At 40.4% G+C, this 26,568-nt stretch overlaps 1 protein-coding gene across 3 annotated transcripts in view; it reads left to right on the top strand.

Annotated features, from left to right (window-relative positions):
* The window catches only part of fars2 (phenylalanyl-tRNA synthetase 2, mitochondrial), a 136,356-nt gene that overhangs the window by 19,888 nt on the left and 89,900 nt on the right, over positions 1 to 26,568 (top strand). For all 3 annotated transcript variants that reach the window (XM_088072178.1, XM_088072176.1, XM_088072177.1), the window contains exon 3: positions 23,997 to 24,334. In XM_088072178.1, the coding sequence (XP_087928304.1) occupies positions 24,015 to 24,334 (320 nt within the window). In that variant the 5' untranslated portion in view covers positions 23,997 to 24,014. The remainder of the gene's footprint in view (positions 1 to 23,996; positions 24,335 to 26,568) is intronic.

Raw genomic sequence — 26,568 nt, 5'->3', positions numbered from 1 at the left:
GAGTCTGACAGATCGGGGGAGAAAAAGCGAGCTTTGAGCTGCTGCCGCGTGGTCACTGCAGAGGATGATTGATTCAGATCGGCCTTCGCCGTCCCTCGGGACGCCGGCTCCGAGCGATCGATACGCCGGCCGGCCTCCTCGTATTCATAAAGTGGCTCTGAGCTGCTGCCGAGCGACAAAACCTCTCAAGCGGACTCGCTTCACATGATGGCAGAGCGGACTGATAATAAAGCGGGAAAACGAGGAGGGCGGATAAATCAGACCGGAAGTTTCCTCTGAACAGTTTCTCCAACGACGAGTTCAATTAGCTTCTCAGTGTTAAAGAAAAACCTGAGCGCGAGTCCCCACTCGAGCTCGAACACTAACTTTAGTTTGACCAGATCTGGCCCCTGACCGGGCCTCTGACCGGGCCCCTGACCGGGCCCCTGACCGGGCCCCTTATGGCCCCCAACCATTTTCTTATTGACAGTAAAAATAAAGTGATGGACCCTGAATCGTTTTTGTCCTTTTAGTAAAAATGTCCAAAAATCTGTTGCATCTGCTGTAGATGCATTTTGACCGTTTTGTTACTGCGGCGTGCAAAAACCACAGATTAACCACGAGTCTGCAACGATGCACAGTGCTGACCCCCGGACACGCTACATCTGTGTGTGATCCATCGCTGATTGATTGCTGATAGATGGCTGATTGATGGCTGATAGATGGCTGATTGATTGCTGATAGATGGCTGATTGATGGCTGATAGATGGCTGATTGATCGCTGGTTGATGGCTAATAGATGGCTGATTGATGGCTGATTGATGGCTGATTGATGGCTGATCCATTGCTGATTGATTGCTCATAGATGGCTGATTGATGGCTGATTGATGGCTGATAGATGGCTGATTGATCGCTGATTGATGGCTGATTAATCGCTGATTGATGGCTGATTGATGGCTGATCCATTGCTGATTGATTGCTGATTGATTGCTCATAGATGGCTGATTGATCGCTGTAACGCTGCGGTGGATTCTCCCTTCAGAGTTCGGTCTTCCCCCGTTTAACTCGTCTGATGTGGATGGAAGAAAAAAGTTGTGTGGCTGCTGAGAAGTGTGGAGTAAGCAGAGTGTGTGTGTGTGTGTGTGTGTGTGTGTGTGTGTGTGTGTGTGTGTGTGTGTGTGTGTGTGTGTGTGTGTGTGCATGTGCACATGCACATGTTCAACAATTGTTTGTCTATGGACAAGCAGTTGTGTGTGTGTGTGTGTAGAAGTCTGTAGCAGCAGTGTGTGTGGGTTTGTAGAGATTTGTCTTTCTCTGGACATCTGCTTTCGTGCGTGTGTGTGTGCGTGTGCGTGTGCGTGTGTGTGTGTGTGTGTGTGTGTGTGTGTGTGTGTGTGTGTGTGTGTGTGTGTGTGTGTGTGTGTGAGTGACACACAGTGAAGGGAAACAAATTGGCTGTATGAGTGGAGCTGCTGGGTGGCAGAGAGCTGCAGCCTCGGCACTTTTCTCCTCCGACCATAAAATCCCCCTCCTTCTTCATCATGTCAGACACTCCTCCTCCTCCACCTCCTCCTGCTCCTCCACCTCCTCCATCTCCTCCTCCACCTCCTCCTGCTCCTCCACCTCCTCCATCTCCTCCTCCACCTCCTCCTGCTCCTCCTCCTCTTTAGTCTCCACTGGTCAGCTTTAGTTATCGATGCTAAAGTGGGTTTGCAGTTTCAAATATATCCTCTCACTCACTATGAGGTGAGCTGGGAGGGACTGGGGGACGGGCACAATGTTTCCATGGTGACGATATTGGTTTGGACGGCGTTACCGGTGGCCAAATGAGCGGCGCCACCTGCTAAAATCCAGCAGACCTGGTTGGCTCACGGCGCAGTTAACTGAAAAGCAGCCAAACAAACCTGCAGGCGGACACGTGTTAAAGGTCCAAAATACGCTCAGAAGTTTCTGGTTGATTTCTGGGTAACCAATGACATCACTGGTTAAGTGGGTCCAAACGGGGGGTCTGGGCCCCTCCAAAGGGCCGCCAGGTGAATCTGAGGGGTCGTCAGTTCTGAGAATTTCATCTAATCTTTAATTTTTAGTTGAAGTCCAAACGAAAACAATCGATTAATGGTTGCAGCTCGACTGGAAAAGTCAAGAAAAGACGTCAAAAGCAGCGCAGTAAAAAGTACAAAGAAGACGTAAAGTAGAAGCATAAAGAGACAGAAAATACTATAATACCTCAAAATTGTACTTTTGTATAGAATACAGTAGTTGAGTAAATGTAGAAGTTGGAGGGAAGAGGAGTGAAATATTGAGGTAATAAAGGAGTGAGAAAAGGAAAGATGTAGTAGATGGAGAAGAAGAGGAAGAGAGAAAAGAGAGCAGAGGATTTGTGGAGAAATGAGGAGCAGCGAGGCAGATTTAGGGAGGGGAGGACGCTGAGTTTATGGCCTTTTAACAGAGGCAGGAGGAGCAGCAGGTTGAGGAGGAGGAGGAGGAGGAGGAGGTGGCAGAACATGAGGAGGTGCAGGGAGAGGAGATGGATGTGAGGTCGTTCCAGGACGCGCTGTTTTAAATAAACGCCGCAGTATCAGCCAATCAGCTCAGACTACAACTCCCATAAATCCTGCTGCAGCCCTGCAGGCCTCACACACACACACACACACACACACACACACACACGCACACACACACACGCACGCGCTCATGCACAGATACTGCAGCTGTCCGGCTCTATGCGAGCGTGTACGCTCAGAGTGACAGGATGATTTTGGGTCACACTGTTGATGAAAAACTTTCCCGCAGACGTCGACGTGTCCGCAGTCAGAACGAGAAAAAACTGTCGTGTTTGTAGTTTAAATTCGATCGATCATCCATCAGCGATCAGATCAATGTCGTTCCTTCGGGCAGCTTTCACTTCAGCTCCATGAAAATCACCGTGCTGCAGAAAGATAATCCATACCGCTCAAAACCAGTTTTCAACCAACAAATACCAACATTTTGGTGCTGCCCAACTTATGGCTTGCAGGGCCAAATCTGGCCCCTGATAGGGTCCCTGGTGGCCCCCGAACTATTTTCTAATTGACAGTAAAAATAAAGTGACTCTGTGAATAGTTTTTGTCTTTTTCGTCTCCATAAGGTGTCAGAGACATAAAACAGCATCAGAATAGAGCTTGTTAATCAAAAAAAGAGCCAGAGGAGGATCCCCCACACCCCCGACAGAGGACACAGCTGAGACACTGATGTCCTAAAATACTAGAAAATCTCTTAAAATTCTAAAAATGTCCTAAAATCCTAGAAATGTCCAGAAATCACAGAAACAATTATTTATATTTGATGCTCGTTGTCATTTAAAAAAAAAAACCAATATTGATATAATATTAATAATTATAATAATGACATTTTAAAAAAATGTTACAAAATTATTAGAATTTTCAAGCATTTAAGATCATGTCTGTGTTTTTATTTTCATTTCTTTTTTTTACTTTTTTGGGGATTTTTTTTCCATGGGTTTCTTTGTTGTTGTTTTTTTATTTTAGTCACAAATCTTTATGTAAACTTTAAATTCTTAAAATTCTTTTAGCACTTTCTCCAGATCGTTTTTTTTTTTTTTAACTTTCCTTTGTTGGGATTTTTATTTATTTTATTTTGTTTTAAAAAAATTTTGTGTGGTTTTTTTTTTGTCACAAACTTTCAGGTAATTTTTGTCCTTTTTTTTTTTACTAATTTCTTGCTAATTATGTGGTCATTTCTTCTTTAACTGCTGACTTTCTTCCTCATATGTTTTTTTAAAGAAATCAGGCCACGTTCTTCAAGGTTTCAAAGGGTTAATTTAGTAGATTGTGTAACAGTTGAAAATGAAATGACTAACGAGGCTTTATTTTGCTGCTTGTTCTTACTTTAAAATGCTTCAAAAAAGAGACATTTAATGTGTGACATCCTGAGTTTCCAGGACTGAGAGAAGTGTCAGAGCCAGTCTATTTTTACAGGCCGACACCCTCACTGTTTACAGCCGCCCATTCATTACAACCATGGGGGGGGGGGGCGGGCGGAAGTTGTGTAACTGTCCGTGTTGGCGAGCACGCCGTGTCGTGAACAGGAAAGAGAGGCGAGAGCCACAGGAAGTGGGGACGGTGCCAGAGAGGGACTCCCTCTGATGGGAGGGGGCGAGCGACACTGACACTCCTGCAGAGACAGAGGGAGAGAGAGACAGAGACACAGAGAGAGACACAGAGAGAGAGACAGAGACACAGAGAGAGACACAGAGAGAGAGACAGAGACACAGAGAGACAGAGACACAGAGACACAGAGAGAGACACAGAGACACAGAGACACAGAGAGAGACACAGAGACACAGAGAGAGACACAGAGAGAGACACAGAGAGAGAGACAGAGAGAGACAGAGACAGAGAGAGACAGAGACAGAGAGACACAGAGACAGACACAGAGACACAGAGAGAGACACAGAGACACAGAGAGAGACACAGAGAGAGACACAGAGACACAGAGAGAGACACAGAGAGAGACACAGAGAGAGAGACAGAGACACAGAGACAGACACAGAGACACAGAGAGAGACACAGAGAGAGACACAGAGACACAGAGAGAGACACAGAGACACAGAGAGACACAGAGAGAGACAGAGACACAGAGAGAGACACAGAGACACAGAGAGAGACACAGAGAGAGACACAGAGAGACAGAGAGAGAGACAGAGAGAGAGACAGAGACACAGAGAGAGACACAGAGAGAGACAGAGACAGAGAGAGACAGAGACAGAGAGACACAGAGAGAGACACAGAGAGAGACACAGAGAGAGACACAGAGAGAGACAGAGACACAGAGAGACACCAGAGACAGAGAGAGAGACAGAGAGAGAGAAATGCCACCTGTTCTCCTTATAAACTCATCATTCTGATCACACTCAGTCGTGCTCAGAGTGTGTGTGTGTGTGTGTGTGTGTGTGTGTGTGTGTGCGTTTGTATCTCTATACTTGTGTGGACCAACCCTTGACAAACAACCTTTGCTGTGAGGACATTTTTCCTTGTGAGGACATTTTGGCTGGTCCTCACAAAGAAAATGCTTGGATGAGCCCCTTTGGTCCTAATGAATGATCTGTATAAGTTTCAGAGAATGTCCTCATTGACTCAGTAAACTCAGAAAAGTGTGTGTTCGCCAGTACGCTTGGGCTCCCCTAGTGGACACACTCATGTAGTGCAGTCAAATTTTGATTTAGAGGGTGAAGAAGCAATCCAATTTTCTGATTGGCTAAGGATGGGAAATTTTGTGATTGGCCATCTTGGGTCATGTGAGAACATGACTGTGGGGCTGTGTAGAAGAAAATGAAAACCCTAGGCAGGCAGTACATTTAAATTGGAAAAACTGCAAATAAAGCATTTTGACTGATCTAACTATTTCATTTTATTATAAAGTACACTGAAATATGAAATTTGAATGATAAAGAAGAAAGAAAGAAAGCAAAAAAAATCAAAACAAAATTATTAGTACTACCATTGGAGATACTTATGCTTTCTCTGTTACTACTTACTACTGCAAGCACTACAAATACTACTACTACATATTGTAGTATATATATATATATATTTTTTTTAAAATTTTTTTTTTTTATACTAAATACTTAATACTACAATACTAAATCAAACTTGTCTCACACAGTATCAGGACACAATAACCTTTCGCAAAGATGGTATTTATTTCAAGGCTATTGTATTAGAGTATATTTTATTATAAAGGGATTTTAATTTAAATAAGAACTGAATATTTAACCAATAAAATTAATATTTGATTATTATGTCTATACCCAAGGTGAGCAAACTTGTAAGGTAGTGTTAAGGAAAACTACAAATGTCACATGATAAAACAACCTGCTGACAGCTTTCTCAAAGAGGCATTCCATACAGTGTATTATTAGTATTACTTTGAATATTTTCAAAATATCTTTATCTTATCTTTATAAATATCTTACTACTTTTTTCAACTTCACACGACCAACCAGCACTAAAAAGTAATAATGCAATATCTGTGTTACTGCTGGCTAAACTGATACTTTGAAAATATTTCAACCTGGGCTCTATGTTTATAAATTTGGATGTGTATGTGAACAGTACTGATACAAACTTTTAGAATTGGTCCAGTAGATCGGCTCGGGGGCAGCCGCAACTCTGTGGCAGCGGCTACAATGTAATCATATAGGGCAACCGCAACACTCTTACTTTACGTTACGTCTATTAAAAGTGCTTGACAGATAGCTGTCCATTCGGTCCCCACAGGTTTAGCTGCCTCTTCTACGTTATTTTGGGCACATGAAAGAATGTCTCCAGCACAACCCTGTTGATCAGAGGGGGGAAATGATCACAGGAATACCACCAGTTTCTGGAGCGTTGCATCTTTTCAGCAGCTAGTTCATCCTCCTCTGCCAGTTGCCTCCCTCCTCTCGTCCATTCCTCTCTTTAGGAGCTCTTTGTCCATGTACTGCTCAAACAAATAGGGGCATGTAATGTGAGTGTAACTACACTGACTTTCAGTTTTTGTGAGTACTATTCACTTACACACCCAAATTCATAAACATAGAACCCAGGTTGAAAAATCCCAGAACTTCCCTTTAAGTTTATCTTGGTATCTGTGATGTCATAAGAACGGATGTGCACTTTTACACACACTTTTTTATTTAGGGTTGTTACCATATGAAACTGCTGTTACTGTATTGCATTACACTGAGCCAGGACAACTTGGGCCATTATGTTTTTGGAGCATGGAAGCATATTTGATGGGGACAGATATTAATAAATGTTCTTTTGAGCTGGTTTTGTCTTGCCAGGTTAGTACAACAGTAAGATGTCAGTCATTAACAACTTGACATACATTAATCTATATGTCAATGTATTCTAGGGATAAAGCTGATCTGAAGCAGCAGCAGAAGTATTCTCTGAAAGGCAAAGAAAGAGCAAGTTAACAGGCAGCAGCAGCAGTCTAGGTGCAAGGGGGTGGAGCACCCCTCCCTTGATGGGCCATTAATTGAGGCTGAGCTGAAGGCAGCAGAGGACCAAACTATATTCTCCACTTCTCAACTTAGACTCAAGTTAAAATAACACACTGATTAAAGGCTAGAATGTTGAAAATAAAGCAAGAATCACATTTATCAATATAAATAATCTGCAATGGTTAAAGTAAAAAACCTTCATTAAAAATTAAACTTAAGTGAGATACAAATGTATAAGCATCAAAATAAATTTAAATGATGTAGAACAATGCAGTGTGATTTTATCATTTATCAGTGGATTATAATTATTAATGTATTACTGTGCTCACAGTACACACATCTGTAAAATGTAATGAAATTCAACACCACTTTCAACTGTATATAGATAAAGAAAACAAAGTTAAATAAAACTTGTCTCACAGTATCAGGAAACAATGATTTTTCTCAAAGGTGGCATTTATTTCAAGGCTGCTTCACTAGAGTGCATTTCATAATCATTCATCAATATTCCTGAGTAATTTATCTGCTTCTTACTCCTTTTCTCATGGTCCAGTCAGTCACGATGCCATCTTAATCTCTGGTAATTTCAGACCCTATTATTCCCCCGTTTGCCCATCACAATCAGTCTTCTGCCCACTGACTTCCTTCCTTCAGACTCCCCAGCCTTCTAGTCAGCTTTTTGACCAACCTATCTGTGTGCATGACCTCTTGCCTGTTTTTGAGGGCTCCCTGCCTTCCATAATCCATTTTTGTATGTATCTGGCTGTATTACTGGTGCAGTTATCCTATGCTGTTATCCATCATGGCCACATCTGTAGAGTGAAAGGTGTACAGAGCTTCAATACTTCTCTTTGTTTTCTATTTCTTTTCCACTGGTTCAGGGCAGGTCCCAAGAACTAAGTTTACTTATGCATTCCTTTACATTGTATATTCTGGTGTTGTGTCTTTAAACTGGAGTGTCAGGCCACTGGGCCAAATGTCAAGCAGTTTTTGCTGTGTCCATTTGGTCAGAATGCTTCTCAATGGAGTCCAAGATAAAGCTTCAAAAGTCAGAAAAATGACTACTTAAAAAATCACCAGGAGGCAGAGTCCAAGGCGGCAGAAACTTAAATGCCCGCAACAAAGTGAGAGCAACTCAAAGTGTACAATTCAGACACCAGAACAGCTCTGAGCTCCATCAGCTCAGGCTCTAACTTTTATAAGGCACTTTTCCACGCCTATTGTCCATCCTTCTATACATTTACATTGGTCCAAGATTACACCATTATAGTTTCATTGGTCAAATTCATTATTTCATTACATAAGGCCTAATGTGCAATTTGGGGGGAAAATCCCAGTCCATAGGCACATTATGCTACTCTCTTATCTTGACTCCAGTAGATTCAGACTGGTCCTGTTGCTTATTTTTTAAAAATAATTTCTGGGCAGTTTTACACTGTTATTTCTCTGTTCATTCCTGCAGCCTTTTAAAACAAAAACAAAAACAATGAGATTTAATACAAGTGCACTTAGGATTACACAAAGGTTAAATATGGTATAGTGAGGTTAAAAGAAGACACTCTGGATAACTGTTCTCATATTTGCTTAAACACAACACAACACAAATCACTGTGCTCTTATATCATCAGTGTCAACTCAACACATTATAGCTCTCAATAATTAATTTCTAGCATTCAATCTTGTTATTTTTTTTAGCACATCACATTAGCCCTAAGGTAAATTACACTACACTGGAACCTTCAAATTCATGATATGAAAGCTATACCAAGTTTTACTCAAGAAATTTATCTTTATCTATGTGCAGTTGTCTGTTTGCTTTTCTTTTGCTTGGTATTGTGGATAGGAGAGGAACTTTGCACAAGTCCATCTGCACTTCGTTCCCTCCTTGCACAGTGTTTAATTGTGCTCAATAAATAAACCAAAACCAAACCAAACCATTCTGAATGCTCATATGACATGATTTTGTCTTGCCAGGTTATTACAACAATAATATTTTAATCATTAATAATTCAATATACATGACGCTTCATGTAAATGTATTCTAGGGGTTAAGTTGATCTGAAGCAGAAGTATTATCTTCTGAAGGAAGAGCAAGTTAACAGGCAGCAGCAGCAGTCTAGGTGCAAGGGGGGTGGAGCACCCCTCCCCTTGATGGGCCATTAATTGAGGCTGAGCTGAAGGCAGCAGAGGACCAAACTATAGTCTCCACTTCTCAACTTAGACTCAAGTTAAAATAACACACTGATTAAAGGCTAGAATGTTGAAAATAAAGCAAGAATCACATTTATCAGTGCAAGTAATAATACTACAGTGGTTAAATTAAAATCCTTAATTAGAAATTAAGCTTTAGTGTTTTACAAATGTGTTTGCATCAAATAAACTGTAATGATGTAGAACAATGCAGTGTGATTTTTATAATGATTGATTCATTACTGTGTTCAACAATTAAAATAGTGTAGCGCTGTAAGTTAAATTGCTCTAACTGAATTCATGCCATATTGCTGTGTCCTGTGCCCTGTTCAAAAGTTCACAGGCAGGTCAAGGGGAGGGAAGGGGAGCGATCAAGCACTCGCAGCCAAAGCTGCATTCAATGGAAATGGAAATAGCAGCGTTACACCTTATTGACTTTGTTTGTGTATACTAAAATGGAGGACTGTTCAAGTTTCTGATGTTGGGTAATCAAGTATTTCATGACCAAGAGTTAAACAGAAAGTCTCTCTGTGTTACTGAAGAGTTTTGAATTTCATGAGTAGCATTTACAAGTTTTGTAAATCTTCACTACGACATGAAGTGTCAAAGTTCTGATTCTTCCTGTGGAAGTGAATGCATCGCCAGAAACATGCCTCTGCAGAGACAGGTAGAGAGGCTGCGGAGGCTCAGACAGCACCACGACCGCTGCGCACAGCGATATGAAGAGGAAATAACGGAGAAAAACCGAAGAGAACACGACAAAAACTTACAACTAATCAAGGTAAGACATATTTCATATTTTGTCAAACTATATTGTAAGTGTTTACTATCTGTCCGTTGCATTTTCCAGCCCGAGTGAAGCTGTTAGCTTAGCTGCTGCTAACGTTAGCGAACTTTAACGCAATGGACGGAGTGCAAGCTAGCTTAGTTTGTAAGGGAGTAAAACTCAGTAACTGTGTAATTATGTCGGTCTCAGATTTACAGCAATGTTAAGTAATACGTCTTAAATGTGTAAACATAATTTTTTCTTGTATTTTAAGTGACTTTTTTTGGAACAAAACACAAAATAAGGAGAATGAAACTCTACATCACACACAGAGAAGGCACATTTATTGTTGAAACAGTGCTATTTAACAGAATTGTGAGTATTTCTGATATGTAAGGCAGGTAAATAATTTTTTGAAGTTTTAAATGTGTCTGGCACCAACATTTGGATGCTTAAAAAAAGGACAATCATTGTCAGTCCACAGAGATTTTAGTATGCCAATAAACCTGAGCATCATGTTTTTCTATAAGGATGCATAGCTCTACTTTATTCTTGGTTGTTAATATTTTCTGAATCATTTAATGTTGGTGTGTGGAACAGTGTGAGCTGGTTGTACAGAACACCATAACACCAATATAGTTAACAAGACCAGATTTAAAGGACAGTGTTTTGTCTGAGTCTTTGCTATTTTCCTGGTAACTCTGAGGTTTGGATGGAATTAGAGCAACTAAATGTAGACCATATTTGACAGGGTTTTTCCTTTTTCATGTTACTGCAAACTAATGGGTACATAGCATGTGATTTAAGGTGTGCATTATCAAGAGAAACCATGCTGACATGTCTGAATACATATCAGCAACCACCTTATCTCCCCTGACTTAAATTTCAACAGTAATATGTTTCTCCCCTGTTATAAGTATTTATATCTATCTACATGTAATTACTGTCACCTTAATCTACATAATCAGAGGATCACAAGCTACTTATTGTCTTATTCTTCCTTGTAATTACTGATTGTAATGAAGAAAAAATTTAAAGCCTGTTTCAATCTTTAGTGCTATGTTTAAATGCCCCTGCATGTATTCTACTTTGATGACAGCATCATTTTTTAAAAATGGTTTGGGTGCTGCACCCAAGCCTTATAATAGTAAGGCAAATCCTGTTTAGTATAATGCAGTCCAGTGCAACACCACCTTTAACCGTGACTTCAATGTCATTGAATTTACATGTTTCACACAGTCACCAAAACGTTGTAAACTTCATAAAGACCCGATAAAGTGGACATTGAATGTATCTATGCTATAGTTGTATGTGTTTGGTTGATGGTCTGTAAAATTTGCATATTTTTTTTTTTTATAATTTTACATGACAGATAATGAAGAGACAAAAGGAGGAGGAACAAGAGGAGCAGGTATGTATTCATTTTGACTTGTTTCTCATTTTGTTGTGGGCAGGAATAGCAGAATAATCTGCTGGAACTGGATAAAAGTATTCACTATATTTACTGCACACACCTATCCATGTAGTCTTTCATTTAGTATTCATTCACAAAATTTGCTTTGCGTCAGTTTGTCCGGGGTGCAACATGGGCACTTGTCCTTTGCAAGTGGCAAGTGAATACTGCTGTCTGACCAGTGAACTTGTCTTTAGGGCTGTCTGGAATGCCTATTTTTGGGCTCAGGAGCTCCCACAAAGATGAATAGCGAGTATTCAAAGCGTCAATTGGGCTTTGTGATGCTTTGCCCTGGGATGTTTCTTTTTTTATATATATTTCTGTATTTTAATGGTCTAAATAAAAAGCAGTTTTGTTTTGTCTTTGTTTAATACTGACTGATTGGATCTATCTTGGCAAATTTAGGGTCAGTTTACATTTAACCACAGTTGCTGATCAGTGGGACAAACTAACCAATGCCTTTGAATAAAGTTTGTTTTATGATGAGATAATAAGACAGTCAATGCAGTGTTAGTTCAGAGAAACAGAGACACTTGAATTTACAAGGTGTGTAGTTGTATTTTTCTGTTTTTGTTTTGTTTTATTTATTAGAATAAAAACATAGTGAACTCGCTGCTTGCACAGACATACACCATTCCATATTATTTTAACATATTATCCAACCGGAGTTACAACCTCTCATTGCATGTTGTTATAGTGATCAAAGCACCATGTCAGCATTATTTGTGGTTGTGTCCCATTCTCCCCTATAGGGAAATGAGGCTGTACAGAGTTGACTGAATACTTGCCTGTTATTTAGTGGTTATATTTTAGTAATCTAATCACATGTTTTTCAGTCAGTCCCTGATATTCAGAAAAAGACTTGATACATGGAAGTTGATTAAAAAAACATTTTCGACTTGGTACTGAAAGGCTTAAATAGCATATGTGTTTCGCCAGCACATTTACTATTGCACAAATCCCAGTTCTAAAGGGAATTAGCCGTAAAATTATACATTTAGGATATCTTTGCCCACTGGTTTAGCATTGAGAAAGTGTAATTTATTTTATGTATAATAGATATTGGATGTTTTGGTAGATTATGCTGCTGTTTCATCAGCCTTTCAGCAGTTTTTTATTAGAATTTCATTCAAATTTCAAAAGTTAGATTAGCTTTAGTTAAATTTTTGATCTATTTCTTTCAGAGGGACTGTGTCACAGATGGTTCTCTATCTGAATCCAGCAATGATCTGGAAAGTGACTACGTGCCAATGGATTCTTCAGAAGATTCCAGTTGCCACAAGGTTAACACAAAGTTGCCTCTCGAGAAAAAAACGGAGTAAACTCAGAAGAGCTGATACAACTACAACACAAGAATCAGAATCAGATGAAAAATCAGCAAAGCAGATGACAATGACAAAGACGCATACAGCTGATAATGAGGAGGAGGAGATAGAAGAGGAGGAGGAGGGGCCACAAATCACTGTGAAATTTTGCATCACGGGAGAAAAATGCAAGTGGAACAAAAGACATTACTGTGTATACTGCAAAAAACCACAGAGTAAAATGGTGCATCTAAAGCGGAAACACAGTGATGAAAGAGAAGTGGCCCAACAATATGCTTTCCATAACCTCCAAAAAACATCGCCAGATGTTAGAGGGACTCTGCAGGAAAGGTAATTACTATCATAACATTGAAGTATTGCAAAAGGGACATGGTGAGATAGCAACATACAGACAGCCATCAGAACATACAGATCCAGCGGAATACTTGCCATGCAACATATGTTTTGATTTCTTTATAAAAACTGAACTATGGCGACATGAGAAACTATGTCTCAAAAAAATGGGTAAGCTAGAAGTTCCGTCCAAGAAAAGCGAAGAGTTCAGGCTTCTGCTTCATCTCTTGTTCCATACAAAGGACAGTTATCACAAAGATGCTCAAACATTGTTAATACAATGATGATTGATGAGGTGTCTCGGGAGATTAAAAATGATCCACTCATTTGTGAATTTGGTGATAGGCTCCCTAGAGAAACACGGAGTGACCCATCAAAAGATGGTTATGTCAGCCAAAGGATGAGAGAGTTGGGAAGATTTGTACTCGCTGCCAAGTCCATTGATGGCAAAGTGAAGCTGTTACAAGATGTCTTGGTGCCACCTAATTTTCAGTTAGCTGTTGGGGCAGCAATAAAAGCTTCTGGATTCACCAAATCTAAGTACAGATACAACACACCATCTCTTGCTTTAGTGTTAGGACACTCACTGAAGGCAGTGGAGTGACATTGTGATTGCACAACATGTAAAGGCTGAAGATGAAGCTGCTGCAGCCAGAGTAAGGGAGCTTCTGGCTTGTTTTCTGCAGAGTGGGGCCTCTTTGTGTCAGGCTGTGCATGGACTAACCTGGAAGAGGACAGGTGGAACAAAAAAGAAATGATCCTTCTCACAGAAGATGTGATGAAGCTTAATAAAGTCCTGAAGGCCGCAGAGGAGGCGGCAAAACAGGAACTTTTGGAAGGGCCTAATGTTAGAGCATACAGGACTCTCAGTGAGTGCCATCTTTCTCAGATCATTCTTTTCAACCGAAGATGCCAAGGTGAGGCAGGAAAATGCCTCTGTCAACCTACATGAACAGAGCCACAGAGGACCCTAATGAAGATATCATGGAGGGCTTCTCAAAACTGGAGCAAGATTTGAGTCATGAGTTTACCAGGTTGGTGATCAGAGGGATGAGAAGTAACAAAGTGCCTGGGCTTCTAACCAGAGAGATGACCAAATCCCTTGATTTTCTCATTGAGCAAAGGAGTGAGGACAATGACAGTTTGGACAGTAACACGAATGTCTTTAGCAAGACAGAATTCAGCATCCCATCTCCGAGGTTCAGACTGTCTGAGGAAATATGCAGCTGTATGTGATGCAAGGAGGCCTGAACACTCACATCAACCCACCTGAGGAAACATGTGGCTACAATGAGTTTGATAGAAGAAGAAAATCAAGAAATCAAAGAAAATGAGTTAGACCAACGTGCTAAATTCACGGGACATGATATTCGTGTTCATCATGAATATTACCAGCTGACAGAGAACACACTTCAGCTTGCAAAGATTAGCAAGGTGCTCATGGCCATAGATCTTGGAACTGAGGTCTACAAAGGTAAATCTCTTGATGAGATTGATTTAGGCTTAGAGAGTGAGTATGAAAGTATTCCAGTTTAATTCATATTTAAAAGTATGTGGTGTTTTGTTAATTTTTTGTAATGTGTCTGTGTGTTCTATCTAAACAGTGCCTTCATCTTCAAAAGTCGGAGCTGGGCAAGAGTCACAAATCAGTGGAAGTGAGGCTCAAGACTCAGATGGTATGAAGTTAGTTTGGCTGCAACTCATTAATTAATGTGCAGATTTTTTATTTTTTATTTTTTTATTTAATGATTGTTGTCTCTGAATGTCACAAAATAACAAAATAGTTGTGTAGCCATTTCTCTGTTTTGTACAAGTGTATCTAGTAGTAGTATCTGCCAGTAGGATGAGCTGCAGTTCATGCTTCCTGTCCCTTTCTTGCAGAAGAACCAGACGCTCTGACTCAAAAAACTTCAACTCCAGGACCATCACAAGCTGAAAAGGACTGAGAAAAGAGGTAAACTCTTCTTCTGTCCCTCCCTGAACTGATAGATGTTTTGCTCCAATACTGCTCACATGAAAGACAGTTGCCAAGTATTAACCAGAAAGAATGACTACATAGTTTATCTTCTGTCCTTCCCAAGGTACTGCAGGTATAAAAACGGCATAATTCATTTTAATAATGATAATAATACTGTCACAAAAATATTTCAGTAGTTTCTCAGCAGTTCTGTGGCAGTGTGTCTTCATAATCTCCATGAGTATAAATTCAGAGTAGAAAAATAAAGCCATCAGTCCCATATGCAGGACTGCATGATTTTCAGCAGTGAGGATGCTAGTACCTTGTCTAATTTGTGTTTCAGTGTATGATCCACCATTTCTCTCCAAAAGGAAATGCGAGTGGAGGTCTGAAGAAAAGGCAGCAGTATTGCAACAGCCAGGACAGTACATCACTCTGAATAGAGTTCCTGGTAATGAACTTTGTCTCAAGGCTCTTAATGCAGAACCGATACATTGTGCCATCGCGACTGGAGAGATGTTAAGAACCAAGTCTACAATTCCATCACAACCCGAAAAGGAAAACGGGTATAGTTTATTTTCATGTTATTAAGCAGCTGGAGCTGTATCAACCTACTGTTTAAAAACTGTTCAGTGTATTGTTATTCCCAGTATTATTCCCAGTACTATTTTTTTTAGAATGGAGACTGGATCTGACAGAGTTAATAGTAGCTGGATCTGTATTATGATACTGTTTAAAAGTGTTCAAGGAAGTCCTTTACTCAGCTGTCCAGTAGTTTTTTCAGGATAAACTGGGACTGACAGATAAACAGCTACTGGATTTGTATTAAGATACTGTTTAAAATTGTTAAAGGAGGTCCTTTGCCCAGCTTTTCAGTATTTTTTTTTTCATAATAAGCTGGAGCTGATGCGCTTAACAGTTGCTGAATCTGCTTAAGATAACTTTCAAGGGAGTCCTTTATCCAGCTTTCTATTCATTGTGGTTGTGGTAATGTGGACCAAAATCTCTGCCCTCCACTAAAATAAAGCAATTCTGCTATCATCTCGAGTTAAATCTTTAATGAAGTCGTGAAGTCATGAAGTTGGTTTTGGACTCTTGGTAAGACAAAACAGGACATTGAAGATATTACACTGGGCTGTGGGAAATTACAAAGTGCATTTTCACTATTTTCCAACCTTAATTACGACGGAGGATTAGGGCCACATTAAGGGAAAAAATTTAATTATTTAATAGATTAAAGTCATTAGTTACGAGAAAAAACTCATTATTAACGAGAAAAAGTCATTATTAATGAGAAAAAGTCATTATTTACTTAGATTAAACTCATTAACGAGAAAAAACTTATTATTAATGAGAAAAAAGTCATTATTTACGAGATTAAACTCATTAACGAGAAAAAAGTCATTATTAATGAGAAAAAAGTCATTATTTACGAGATTAAACTCATTATTAATTGACTTTTTTCTCATTAATGAGTTTTTCTCGTTAATGAGTTTTTTCTCGTTAATGACGTTTTTCTCGTTAAGAAAGAGTTTAATCTCGTAAATAATGACTTTAATCAGAATAATTAAAAAATTTTCCTTAATGTGGCCCTAACTCTCCTTCGTACTTAATAGACAAAACCAAATCAATTAAAAAAAAAATACTGATTAATTACTAGATTAATCAATAATAAAAAGTAACGGAAATTGCATTCCAGATGTCACCTATATTAAAACATGCTTACTTGAGTAATTGGAAACTTCATTGAACAATTTATTATTTTGATAAAGGTCTGTTATATTGAAATGTTCATATTATATTATATTATAATATTATATTATATTATAATAATAATAATAACTGTATATATATATATATATATATATATATGTATATATAAATATAATTTAATACTGATTTTAAACTAAAGAAATAAACACCAAAAGCTCAATTTAACAGCACTGTATATTGCTGAGTTGAGTCTGCAAAATGCTAGCAATACAGTGTCTACTATTTGCTTTTAAAGTTTCTTTTAGAGTAGCCAATCAAAAAAAGCATATGTTGTCAAATCTACCTAGCAACAGGGGCCGGTCCTCACAGCTATGGAAAAAAAAGATTTTTTTTACTTTGAGTTTTCTGCAATCTGAAGTGACATTCTAACTCCCTACTCCCATCCAGTGGTAGGTCTGTTTTTTGCATCATTCTAGCTACAGTGGAAGTGGTGGTCCTCACAAAGAACTCAAACTACGTGGTCCACACAAAGTAATAAATACATGTATGTGTGTGTGTGTGTGTGTGTGTGTGTAAATAGTCTTCTTATTTCCTGCATGATTCTGTGTGTTTATGAAATTTAGGAGCGTGATCCCACAAATGAATTTACTTCTGACACCCTTTAACCCTTTAGGGCACCGCTTTAATATCGCTCACACACACAAATATTATACGTTACTGTTAGTTTTTACCCTCTTTAGTAGTCCTAATCAGAAATGCCAGATTTTTGTCATGATGCCAGTCTGGGATATGTCAGTGTGTGAGTGTAGCTGCTGACAGTCTGGGATATGTCAGTGTGTGAGTGTAGCTGCTGACAGTCTGGGATATGTCAGTGTGTGAGTGTAGCTGCTGACAGTCTGGGATATGTCAGTGTGTGAGTGTAGCTGCTGACAGTCTGGGATATGTCAGTGTGTGAGTGTAGCTGCTAACAGTCTGGGATATGTCAGTGTGTGAGTGTAGCTGCTGACAGTCTGGGATATGTCAGTGTGTGAGTGTAGCTGCTGACAGTCTGGGATATGTCAGTGTGTGAGTGTAGCTGCTGACAGTCTGGGATATGTCAGTGATCAGCAGCTACATTGACTGTGACAGGTCACCTAGTGGAAATAGCATGTATTTCCTCCATATGCCAAATATGGTCAAAATGACCTCATCAGGTGGAAAATAGTCAAAATGACAAATTCAGAGTCAAAAGCCCAGAATGACACCCAGAAATAATACAAGTCCTGTTTTTCTGCTTTTACACACACACACACACACACACACACACACACACACACACACACACACACAGAGACTACAGTGTGTATATGTACAGTATCTCTATAGGCCTGTTTCTCTCTGCAGTTTGTGATTTATCACCTCTTTCTATCAAAGTGTCACTTTTTAGAGGCTGAATGAATCCCTCTGCACAAAAAGAGTGTGTGTGTGTGTGTGTGTGTGTGTGTGTGTGTGTGTGTGTGCGCGTGTGTGCGTGCGTGCCCGCTCGCTCGTGTAGGCTGTATGTCTTTGTGCGGCACGTCGCCCGTCTGCTGTTGAAGTTCACGCCGGAGCTTCATCTCTTCCATCTTGTTCACCTGCGTGTGTGCGCGTCATGCGGCACTGTAACCTTGGCGACCGCTGTGCTCGTCTGAGGCGTCGTATTTCCTGCAGCCTGGCGTTTTCTGTCACATCCACACAGTAACTGTGGCGAGGAGCTTTGTTTCACTCTGACGCGAGTTTATCCCTCCATCTTTGTGGCATGCGGTGGGTGGTTTGGTGGAGGGTTTTTTTGGGTTTTTTTGGATGGCGGGCTGCAGCTCGTCCTTGGCGGCGTCTCTGTTGCCACCTTTAGCCGGCTGGCAGCGTCAGAAGTCACATCACAGCTTCACTGTTGGCTGCTGCCACGCCGGTTAGTCAGAACAACTTCTTGGCAACAAAACAAGGGATTTTCTCAGCAACTTTCACACATGATGAATCATGTTTCGCTTCCTCCAGAGCCGCTTACACTGAATCTGCTGCACACGAAGCTGTCGTATTTTCATACCTGACGCCTCGATCAGAGCTCATCGGCTCAGCGTCGATGTGACTCATGGTTCAGATGACATGTAGTGATATAACATGAACAAAAACCAGATCTGTAGGATCATTACAGGGACATAAACCTCGGGTAGAGTCGTGAGGATGGGCCTGAAAGTGCGCCATCGTGGCCAAACAGCGTACTTACACACTTTTTCCCATTTACTAATGCTGTCTTCACATGCTTCGCAGAAATATCAGATTGACTTATTTACGAGTTATGAGCACATGAATGGCCCCCCAAAGTTGGAATTACGAGTGGAAAATTGGGAAATTTTGATGAGTTGTGACGTTTCAGGGCAGCAGAAATGACAGAAAGTAATAAAACGGTTTCACAAATTGACAGTAAAAACTTAAATATGTGGTTATTTTGTTCGTAGTAGCTCTCATTTACATGCAGTAGTTACACATTTTAGTTTCTGCATCTATTAACTGCAGAGTATACTACAGAGTATACTAACGCTGACGTACGACTTGACGTCATAATTGCATAAACATGGAGGGCAAAAGTCAATGTTTGATTAACAGTAAGAAACAGTTTTATCGATTCACATATTAAATATCAAGTTTTGATCACATGTAAAATGTAAATGTCAACGCAGGAGCAAGAAAAGTCTTAATTTTTCTATTTTCTAAAAGTCTGGACTGTGTGTATGAAAGGTTATTAGGATGTGAAATTCTAACCTTTTTGTTTTGGATGTTTTTTAATGAAAAATCAAAATATAACAAACTCTTTGTGACTAACTAAAAAAAGTTCATTAAAAAAAACTTGTGCTGTAGCCTCATTTTTTGACCGATTTTAAACATTCATATTGATATGTTCTTCGGTCACCTCCTACTTTAAATGCTGTGAGGGAAAATGACATTAATGGGTTAAGCAGGTTGGAACATGCAGAGCTTTTCTGAAGATTATAAAATGTTCTATAAGATTGAAATAATTCTTATTTTATTCTGTTTTCACTGAATTTTCAAGCACGACACATTTAATAAATTGCTATCATTTGATTACCGGTCCTCCGTATTATATGAAAGTTCGAACTGGACCTGAGTACTGAGCGTACCAGACTGCGCTCTGAGGTCGTCTCGTGTTTTGGCGTCGAGTCATGACTCGGTGAAGGTTTCCGAGGTTAAAAAGTGTGAAAATGAATAAACCCGGCAGCTTCGTGCTCGCTGCGGTCCCAGCTCTGTCATCAGGCGGCGGAGAGCAGATATGAGCGGAGACGTGTGGAGCGTTTCACCGATAAACAACCGAACGGCAGAGACGCCCCCACCGGACTCATTAAAGTTTGATCTGATCTAATCTTTTTATTTGCTCGTCCTCACCGCTCTGTGTTTAAAAAATTCCATGTGATCCTTTTCCTCTTCAAAAGTCTCTCTGATTTCCTTCAACCCTGTTTTCTATCGGCAGCGCCGCGCTCAGATCTGCTGCCGTCAGGGTCACCGGCAGGTCGCTGTCACCTATGACCTTTTGGAAAAAAGAGCTTTTATGAAGTTTTGCATCACATCAGTCGAAAATAAAAAAAAACACACACATCAACATTTTAAAAGTGTAACTCACAGAGCTGATCGGGCTACAATACCCAAACAAAACTGATCTTTTTTTTATTTTTTAGCGTTCTTTAGTGAGTATCATTTAATTATATCGCTTAGATGGTTCCATTAATACAGCTGCGTTCCTCCTTTTTGTTCTCTAGAGAAACGTTTAGAGATCAACAGTTTTCTCCACCATTTCTCTTTTTCCTCCAAATTACCAGCAACATTTCTGACAATTATTCGTTGAAGGTCCAGTGTGTGATGCTAAACCTTTTCTCTAGATATTTTTCACCATCTTATTGTAATTATTTTCTAAATCTACTATTTTTTATGCAATTTTAAAAATAGAAATCACACCAAATTGCTCAGGTTTTTAGAGTTAAATACTTTTGAAAGGTTTCTAAAAGTAGAACAAGCAAAGTGAAGTCGCTCCAGGTCTCAAAGGGTTAAAATACCTGCCACAGGCTCCCAGCGCCCAAAGTTACGTCTTGAAATGTCTCATTGTGTCCGAAAATTAGTTCAAAACTCAAAGATGTTCAGTTCATGTTTACATGAATCAGAAACAAGCAGCCGGAGGTCGAGATGGCTGCAGTTTCTGCTATCTTTGCTTTCACTGTTGACTCGTTTCAGCTTCAGACGTAAACGATGCAGCACCTCCAATCAAAGACTATCGCAGTTAAAAACATAAATATGAAAATCTCCAACATCAGTTGAAACCTAGTGCAGCTGTCACGCGCAGTGACAGCCTCTCTGTGGACATGATGGACGTCTGACGGTCTGGTAAAGGTGAAGAGGCCCTTCATCTTACACAATGAGAAAAGGTCATGTGACACTTCCAGACAATATATAGTTCGACCTGCAGTGATGTACGTGATCCCGCTGCGCAGTTCGCCGAGAACTGAGTTAAAAGACACTAAATAAAATCTGAAACATAAAAAATAAAATATTTCGTCTCCGTTTCATCTCCTCTTTCATCTCTTTGGGAGTGACTTCTTCGCAGCGTGTGATCATCACCATATGTCTGTTCCCATGGCACCAAACACCACCACACACGCACATATGGACGCCTACGCACACGGACACACATGTTCACTAAATACACACATAATACACATATTTATAGTGTTTGTGATAAACTGCAGAGACCTGGAGCTCAGCAGAGACAAAAACCGTACGAATCTTCAGTGTGGACATTTAATCTGACATCTAATTACAACTGATTCATGTTTGTTTTAAGTATCTTTGAACATTTTAATCAAAAAATTCAAATGAAACGTTAATGTTATTTTGCAAAACTGCAAAGTGAAACCAAACCAATCCAGCAAAGTGACCCAAAAGTTGAGTTTGTGCCTAAACTGAAGCAAACTTTCACGAGAACAGCATCCAGTGTTGTGCATAAATTCACGATAAACACACGTCCTCCTGATTTTAGTAAAATGAATGAATCCGTTATCAACTAATGACATTAATGTTAAGGTGACTCACGAGAGTTAATGACAGTCGTGAACTGCGTTTTACTGCACTCTGCATGCCAGAGTTGTTTCAAAGATGGTTTCCCTGTTGCATTTCTAAATCCATAAAATGTCCGAAAATCCTTCAAACACCCAACAATTCCAGAAATATGCTAAAATCTTAGAAATTTACTCAAGTCTTAGAAATATCCTAAAATTCTATAGGCCTATTTTTACAGTACAATTCAGTTTTTTAGTTGAGCTTGGGCCCTGGGTTGGACTTGGACTTGGACAGAAACTACGTATTCATATACGGTTGTGCCTGATTTTTTGGGCCCCGATCAAAGTCTAGTGCTGCTCTTGCTGAAACACTAATTGCTCCATTATATGATTTCATATTACCAGTGCAAGTTTACTTAAATTGAGCGCTTTGATTTAAAATTGCCAGAATATGACACGAAAAATGCCAGTTCAGTCGATTAGCATAAAACTGGTTTAAGTTTGTACACTGGGCCAGACGGGCAAAACCGGAAATCAACCCAACTCTAGCCACAGGTAGACTTAAGTTATTCACATATAAAAGAAACATGAGGGGACCCAGAACGCTGCCCTGTGGGACGCCACATTCTGATTGAATGGCCTCAACTCACTGAAATCAGTAGTTCTAAAAATGTGAAATTCTAACAAAGCTACTGCCACACGCAGTAGTTAATGTTTACTTCATAAAGTGTTTCCATTTTCATGCTGTTAGCAGAGGTGTTTGTTTGAGGCGCACTGGGCCGCCATCTCTGCGGGACACCCTGTTAACACATCAGTGCTCTGCAGAGGACTTCTGTCTGTGGTGGTCTTTCAGTGACCTTTGCTTTAGTGCCAAATTATGAACTCTGTACACAAGACAAATAATGGCAGAGCAGCTGTGACCTTTACTCAACATATTAATGCTTTTCAGAGGAGGATGTTTTGTGTTTCTCAAAAAAATATATGTATTGTGGGTTGTGAAGATCACTGTGGCCTGTAGGGGTCGCTGTTTGTGCTTTTAACTGCTGTCATGTCAAATTATGGCTCCACATACTTTACTTTTATGTCGCTGTTCAAAGTCAGAATGACCTTCAGATGTCCCTTCACCCAACAACCAGCTCTGTGTGTGTGTGTGTGTGTGTGTGTGTGTGTGTGTGTGTGTGTGTGTGTGTGTGTGTGTGTGTGTGTGAGACCTCCACACTGCTCTGTCCAGTCCAGTATAATATGACACCAGCAGCAGAGCAGAGGTAAAAGCTTCATGGATTTAGGAACAATAATCCATTTTGCTGCAATGCCACTGCAATGCAACACCCCTTTGTCTTGTTCAGGGATGCTCCCCAAGTGTGTGTGTGTGTGTGTGTGTGTATGCGCGTGCGTGCGTGTGAATGGACAAATATTTGAGTGGGACAGATAAAAGGGCGATTGTCTCGTCTCCTGTCAGAGGTTGAATGATGTAGAGAAGGAAGAGGACAGGGAGCAAAAACAGAGACAAAGTGAAGCCGTCGACCTTTTGCTGTTTTTGATGTTTTGCCCATTTCTGTAATTATAAACTAATTAGCAGCTCCGACCTCATCTGACCTCCACTGAGAAGCTCCTGTGTTTTGTTTTATGATCGGCTCTGATTCATGTCCTGCTGCCCCTCTGCTGTCCAGCCCAAATGATAAATCGGAGCCTCTTTGACTCAGCTCCGATGCCGGTTTCTGCTCAGCAGCAAACAGCAGACAGACACAGTCAGAGACTCGCTGGTGAAGGACGTGCAGCATTTAGCGGCTAAGGAGACAAATATTTTCCCTCACAGTATGGTGGAGACCAAAAACAGAGCTACAAGTGAGAGAATATTGGACTTACATTCGTTAGGAGACAAACTCAAAGGGCCCATCTAATACCGGGCACCATGAAATGTCCTAAAACCTTTCCATCATCCTAAAATCCTAAAAACACCCTAACATTTTAGAAATGTCCTAAAAACATGTATGGGGCTGCTCCTGACATTTTGCAAAAGCAAAGCAGGTCGAGTATCCCTGACTTAGAAATTATAAATGAAAATGTAAATATTTCCAAAAAGTTATCTTTTTCTTCAAAGCAAAAATATGAAATGTTTTAACTTCTTTTGTTTTGTTTTTGTTTGTCCTCCATGTCCCTCTGTGTCTAAAGCTAATAATAATATAACATATTCTAATGTCTCTGTCTCTGCAGCTCCATGGACCAATCAGCATGAGACTCGGCAGCACGTCCCTGTCCTCGCTCCTCTCCTTCCTTCAGTCCCCGCCCCTCCCTCGCCTCCACCGCTGCTGCCTGTCAGCCATCTCAGCCAATGGCAGCGCAGCGTGGTGCAGACGCCTCAGCACAGATGGCCCCGCCCCTCAGCCTGTGATTGGTCAGGACTCGGTGGAGGTGTTGGGTAACTCCTACCCCCGTGATGACTTCACCAACGTCACGCCAAAGATCCTGGCCCAAGTCGGCCGCAACCTCCACAACCAATCCCATCATCCTCTGTGGCTGATCAAAGAGCGAATCAAAGCTCACTTCTACAGGTACGTGTGCAGAGCGAAGCAAGTCAGCGTTATTTCTGAAGTCTTTTTCTAGAAAACGGGCAGTGGGTGAATGAGACAAAAGTTAGTCAGTCTCTGCCTGTGGCAATTCTCATGCACACGTGCAATTTCAGATTATCGGGCAACTCATCCAGGAGGAAAATGGATGCAGACAGAAAGACGGACAGATGAATTCTGATTCGCGGGTCACGTGGCTGTTCAGACGGAGGTCACATAAAAAACAAAGAAGTATGTGATTTGGAGCCACATAGGAAAGTGGCCCGAATCTGAATTGAAAAGATCAGATTTGTTCTGTTCACACGGACATTAAACAATCACATCTGGGTCACATGGGAGGGGCCCGCAGTGTGAACAGCACCGTGAGAATGAGGCTGAAGTTACCGAGGCAACAGCACACCGGCAACTCCAGTGTTCAGTGAGGTAAAACGACGTAAATGATGATTTTATGATTGAGGTCTGGCTTTGAGGAGAGCACAGATCAAGTTTTTCTTCAGCTCCAGCTCGTAAAGAGTGTGTGTTTGTGAAGCACCGAGCAAACGGCTGGATTAATGAGATTATTCTGCTCGAGTCGTGTGAGAGTTTGTCATCAGATGTATTGATGGAGTTGAAACAGGGACTCTGTATCTGATGTAGAAATGGTCATATCGGAGGGTGGAGTATGTCTTCAAATGTCTCAGCTCTGCAGCGAGCTAAAAAATGTCCTATTGTTTCTTTCTATGTGAATCTTCACACTGGAGGTGTGAATGTTCACACGACCCCCAGTTTAATGTCCTCGGTGTGTCTGTGTGTTCTCGTCTTCCACGTCCCAATAAACCCAGTCTGTGCTTTAAATCAGCTGCTGCTGCGTCTCCACATGTCTCATATTTCTGAGCTCTTTCTGTGTTTTCGGAGAACAAACTGCTGACTGACTGTCTCCGCAGGCTCGATGTGTCTTCAGGGACGGTCGGGTGTAAAAGTTTGCTGCAGTGAAATATCGTTACGCTGCTGGTTATATTCCACTCTCGCCATAAAGAACCAACAGGCGCAGCAGCGGGCGCATTAATGCTGCATTAATAAGTCATTAAGAAGTCGAGGAGTGCGTTGTGTGACAGTGGTTTATGACTCTGCCATTTCACGGGTCGTGAACTTTACTCTTTAGAAAAGCCCGAGTGCTCTGATAGCAGCAGGACACCTGAGGGCTGCTGGGTAATTTTCAAACGTCAAAACTTGATCAACAGATAATTTCTTTTTATGTTTCTCTCATTTTTTCTGTTGCTTTTTAGATTGATTAATGATAAAATCCCCAAACAATGACATGTTTTTATGCCGACTGAAGGCATTTTGTTTTCAGACTGTCTCTCCGTATGTCCGTCCCATTCTCGTGTCCGCGTTGTCTACGGTACGCTTTGAATTCTCTTTCAAATTGGCACAAACATCCACTTTTACTCAAGGATGAACTGATTAGATTTTGATGGTCCAAAGGTCAAGGTCACTGTGACTCTGCCTCCATCTCACTCTTGTAAAGAGGATACCGCTGGATGTAATTTTTTATTTATCTGTTTTCAAATTTGGCACAAACGTCCACTTGGACTAAAGTATGAACTGATTAGATTTTTGTTGTCAAAGATCACTGTGACCTTGTGTCCATCTCATTCTCATGAACGAGATATCTCATGTCAGCTTTGAAGGAATTTTCTCAAATTTGGCACAAACGTCCACATAGAGTTAACAATGATCTGATCAATATGCTGGTCAAAGGTCTTGGTCACCGTGACCTTGCATCAGTCTCATTCTTGTGAATGAGATAGCTCAAGAACAACTTGAGGGATTTTCTTCAAATTTAGCACAAACATCCACTTGGACTCAAAAATGAACTGAATAGTTTTTGGTGGTCTCAGGTCATCTTATTCTTGTAAATCCAAATCTGAAGAAGGCCTTGATGGATTTTTCTCAAATGTGTCAAAAATGGCCACTTGGACTCAAGTATGAAATGGTTCATATTTGATGGTCAAAGGTCACTGTAACCTCACAAAACATGTTTTTGGCCGTTACTCAAGAAAAAAAACAAAATTTCACACAAATGAGGGAATTTCTTTAAATGTGCCATAAAACATCACTCTGGATCACAGATGACCTGTTTATAATTTGGTCGTCAAATCCAAAACGTACAGTTGTTTTGTGTTGTGTGTTTCTGTTGCTTTGTGTTGTTGTTTGTTTGTTTGTTTGTTTGGACTGCA

Source organism: Plectropomus leopardus, chromosome 21 (assembly GCF_026936395.1).
Source record: "Plectropomus leopardus strain MGB_pleo_1.0 chromosome 21, ASM2693639v1, whole genome shotgun sequence".
Classification (NCBI taxonomy): domain Eukaryota; kingdom Metazoa; phylum Chordata; class Actinopteri; order Perciformes; family Serranidae; genus Plectropomus; species Plectropomus leopardus.
Note: the sequence above shows the minus strand (reverse complement) of the source record. Positions and strands in the feature narration are given on the sequence as shown.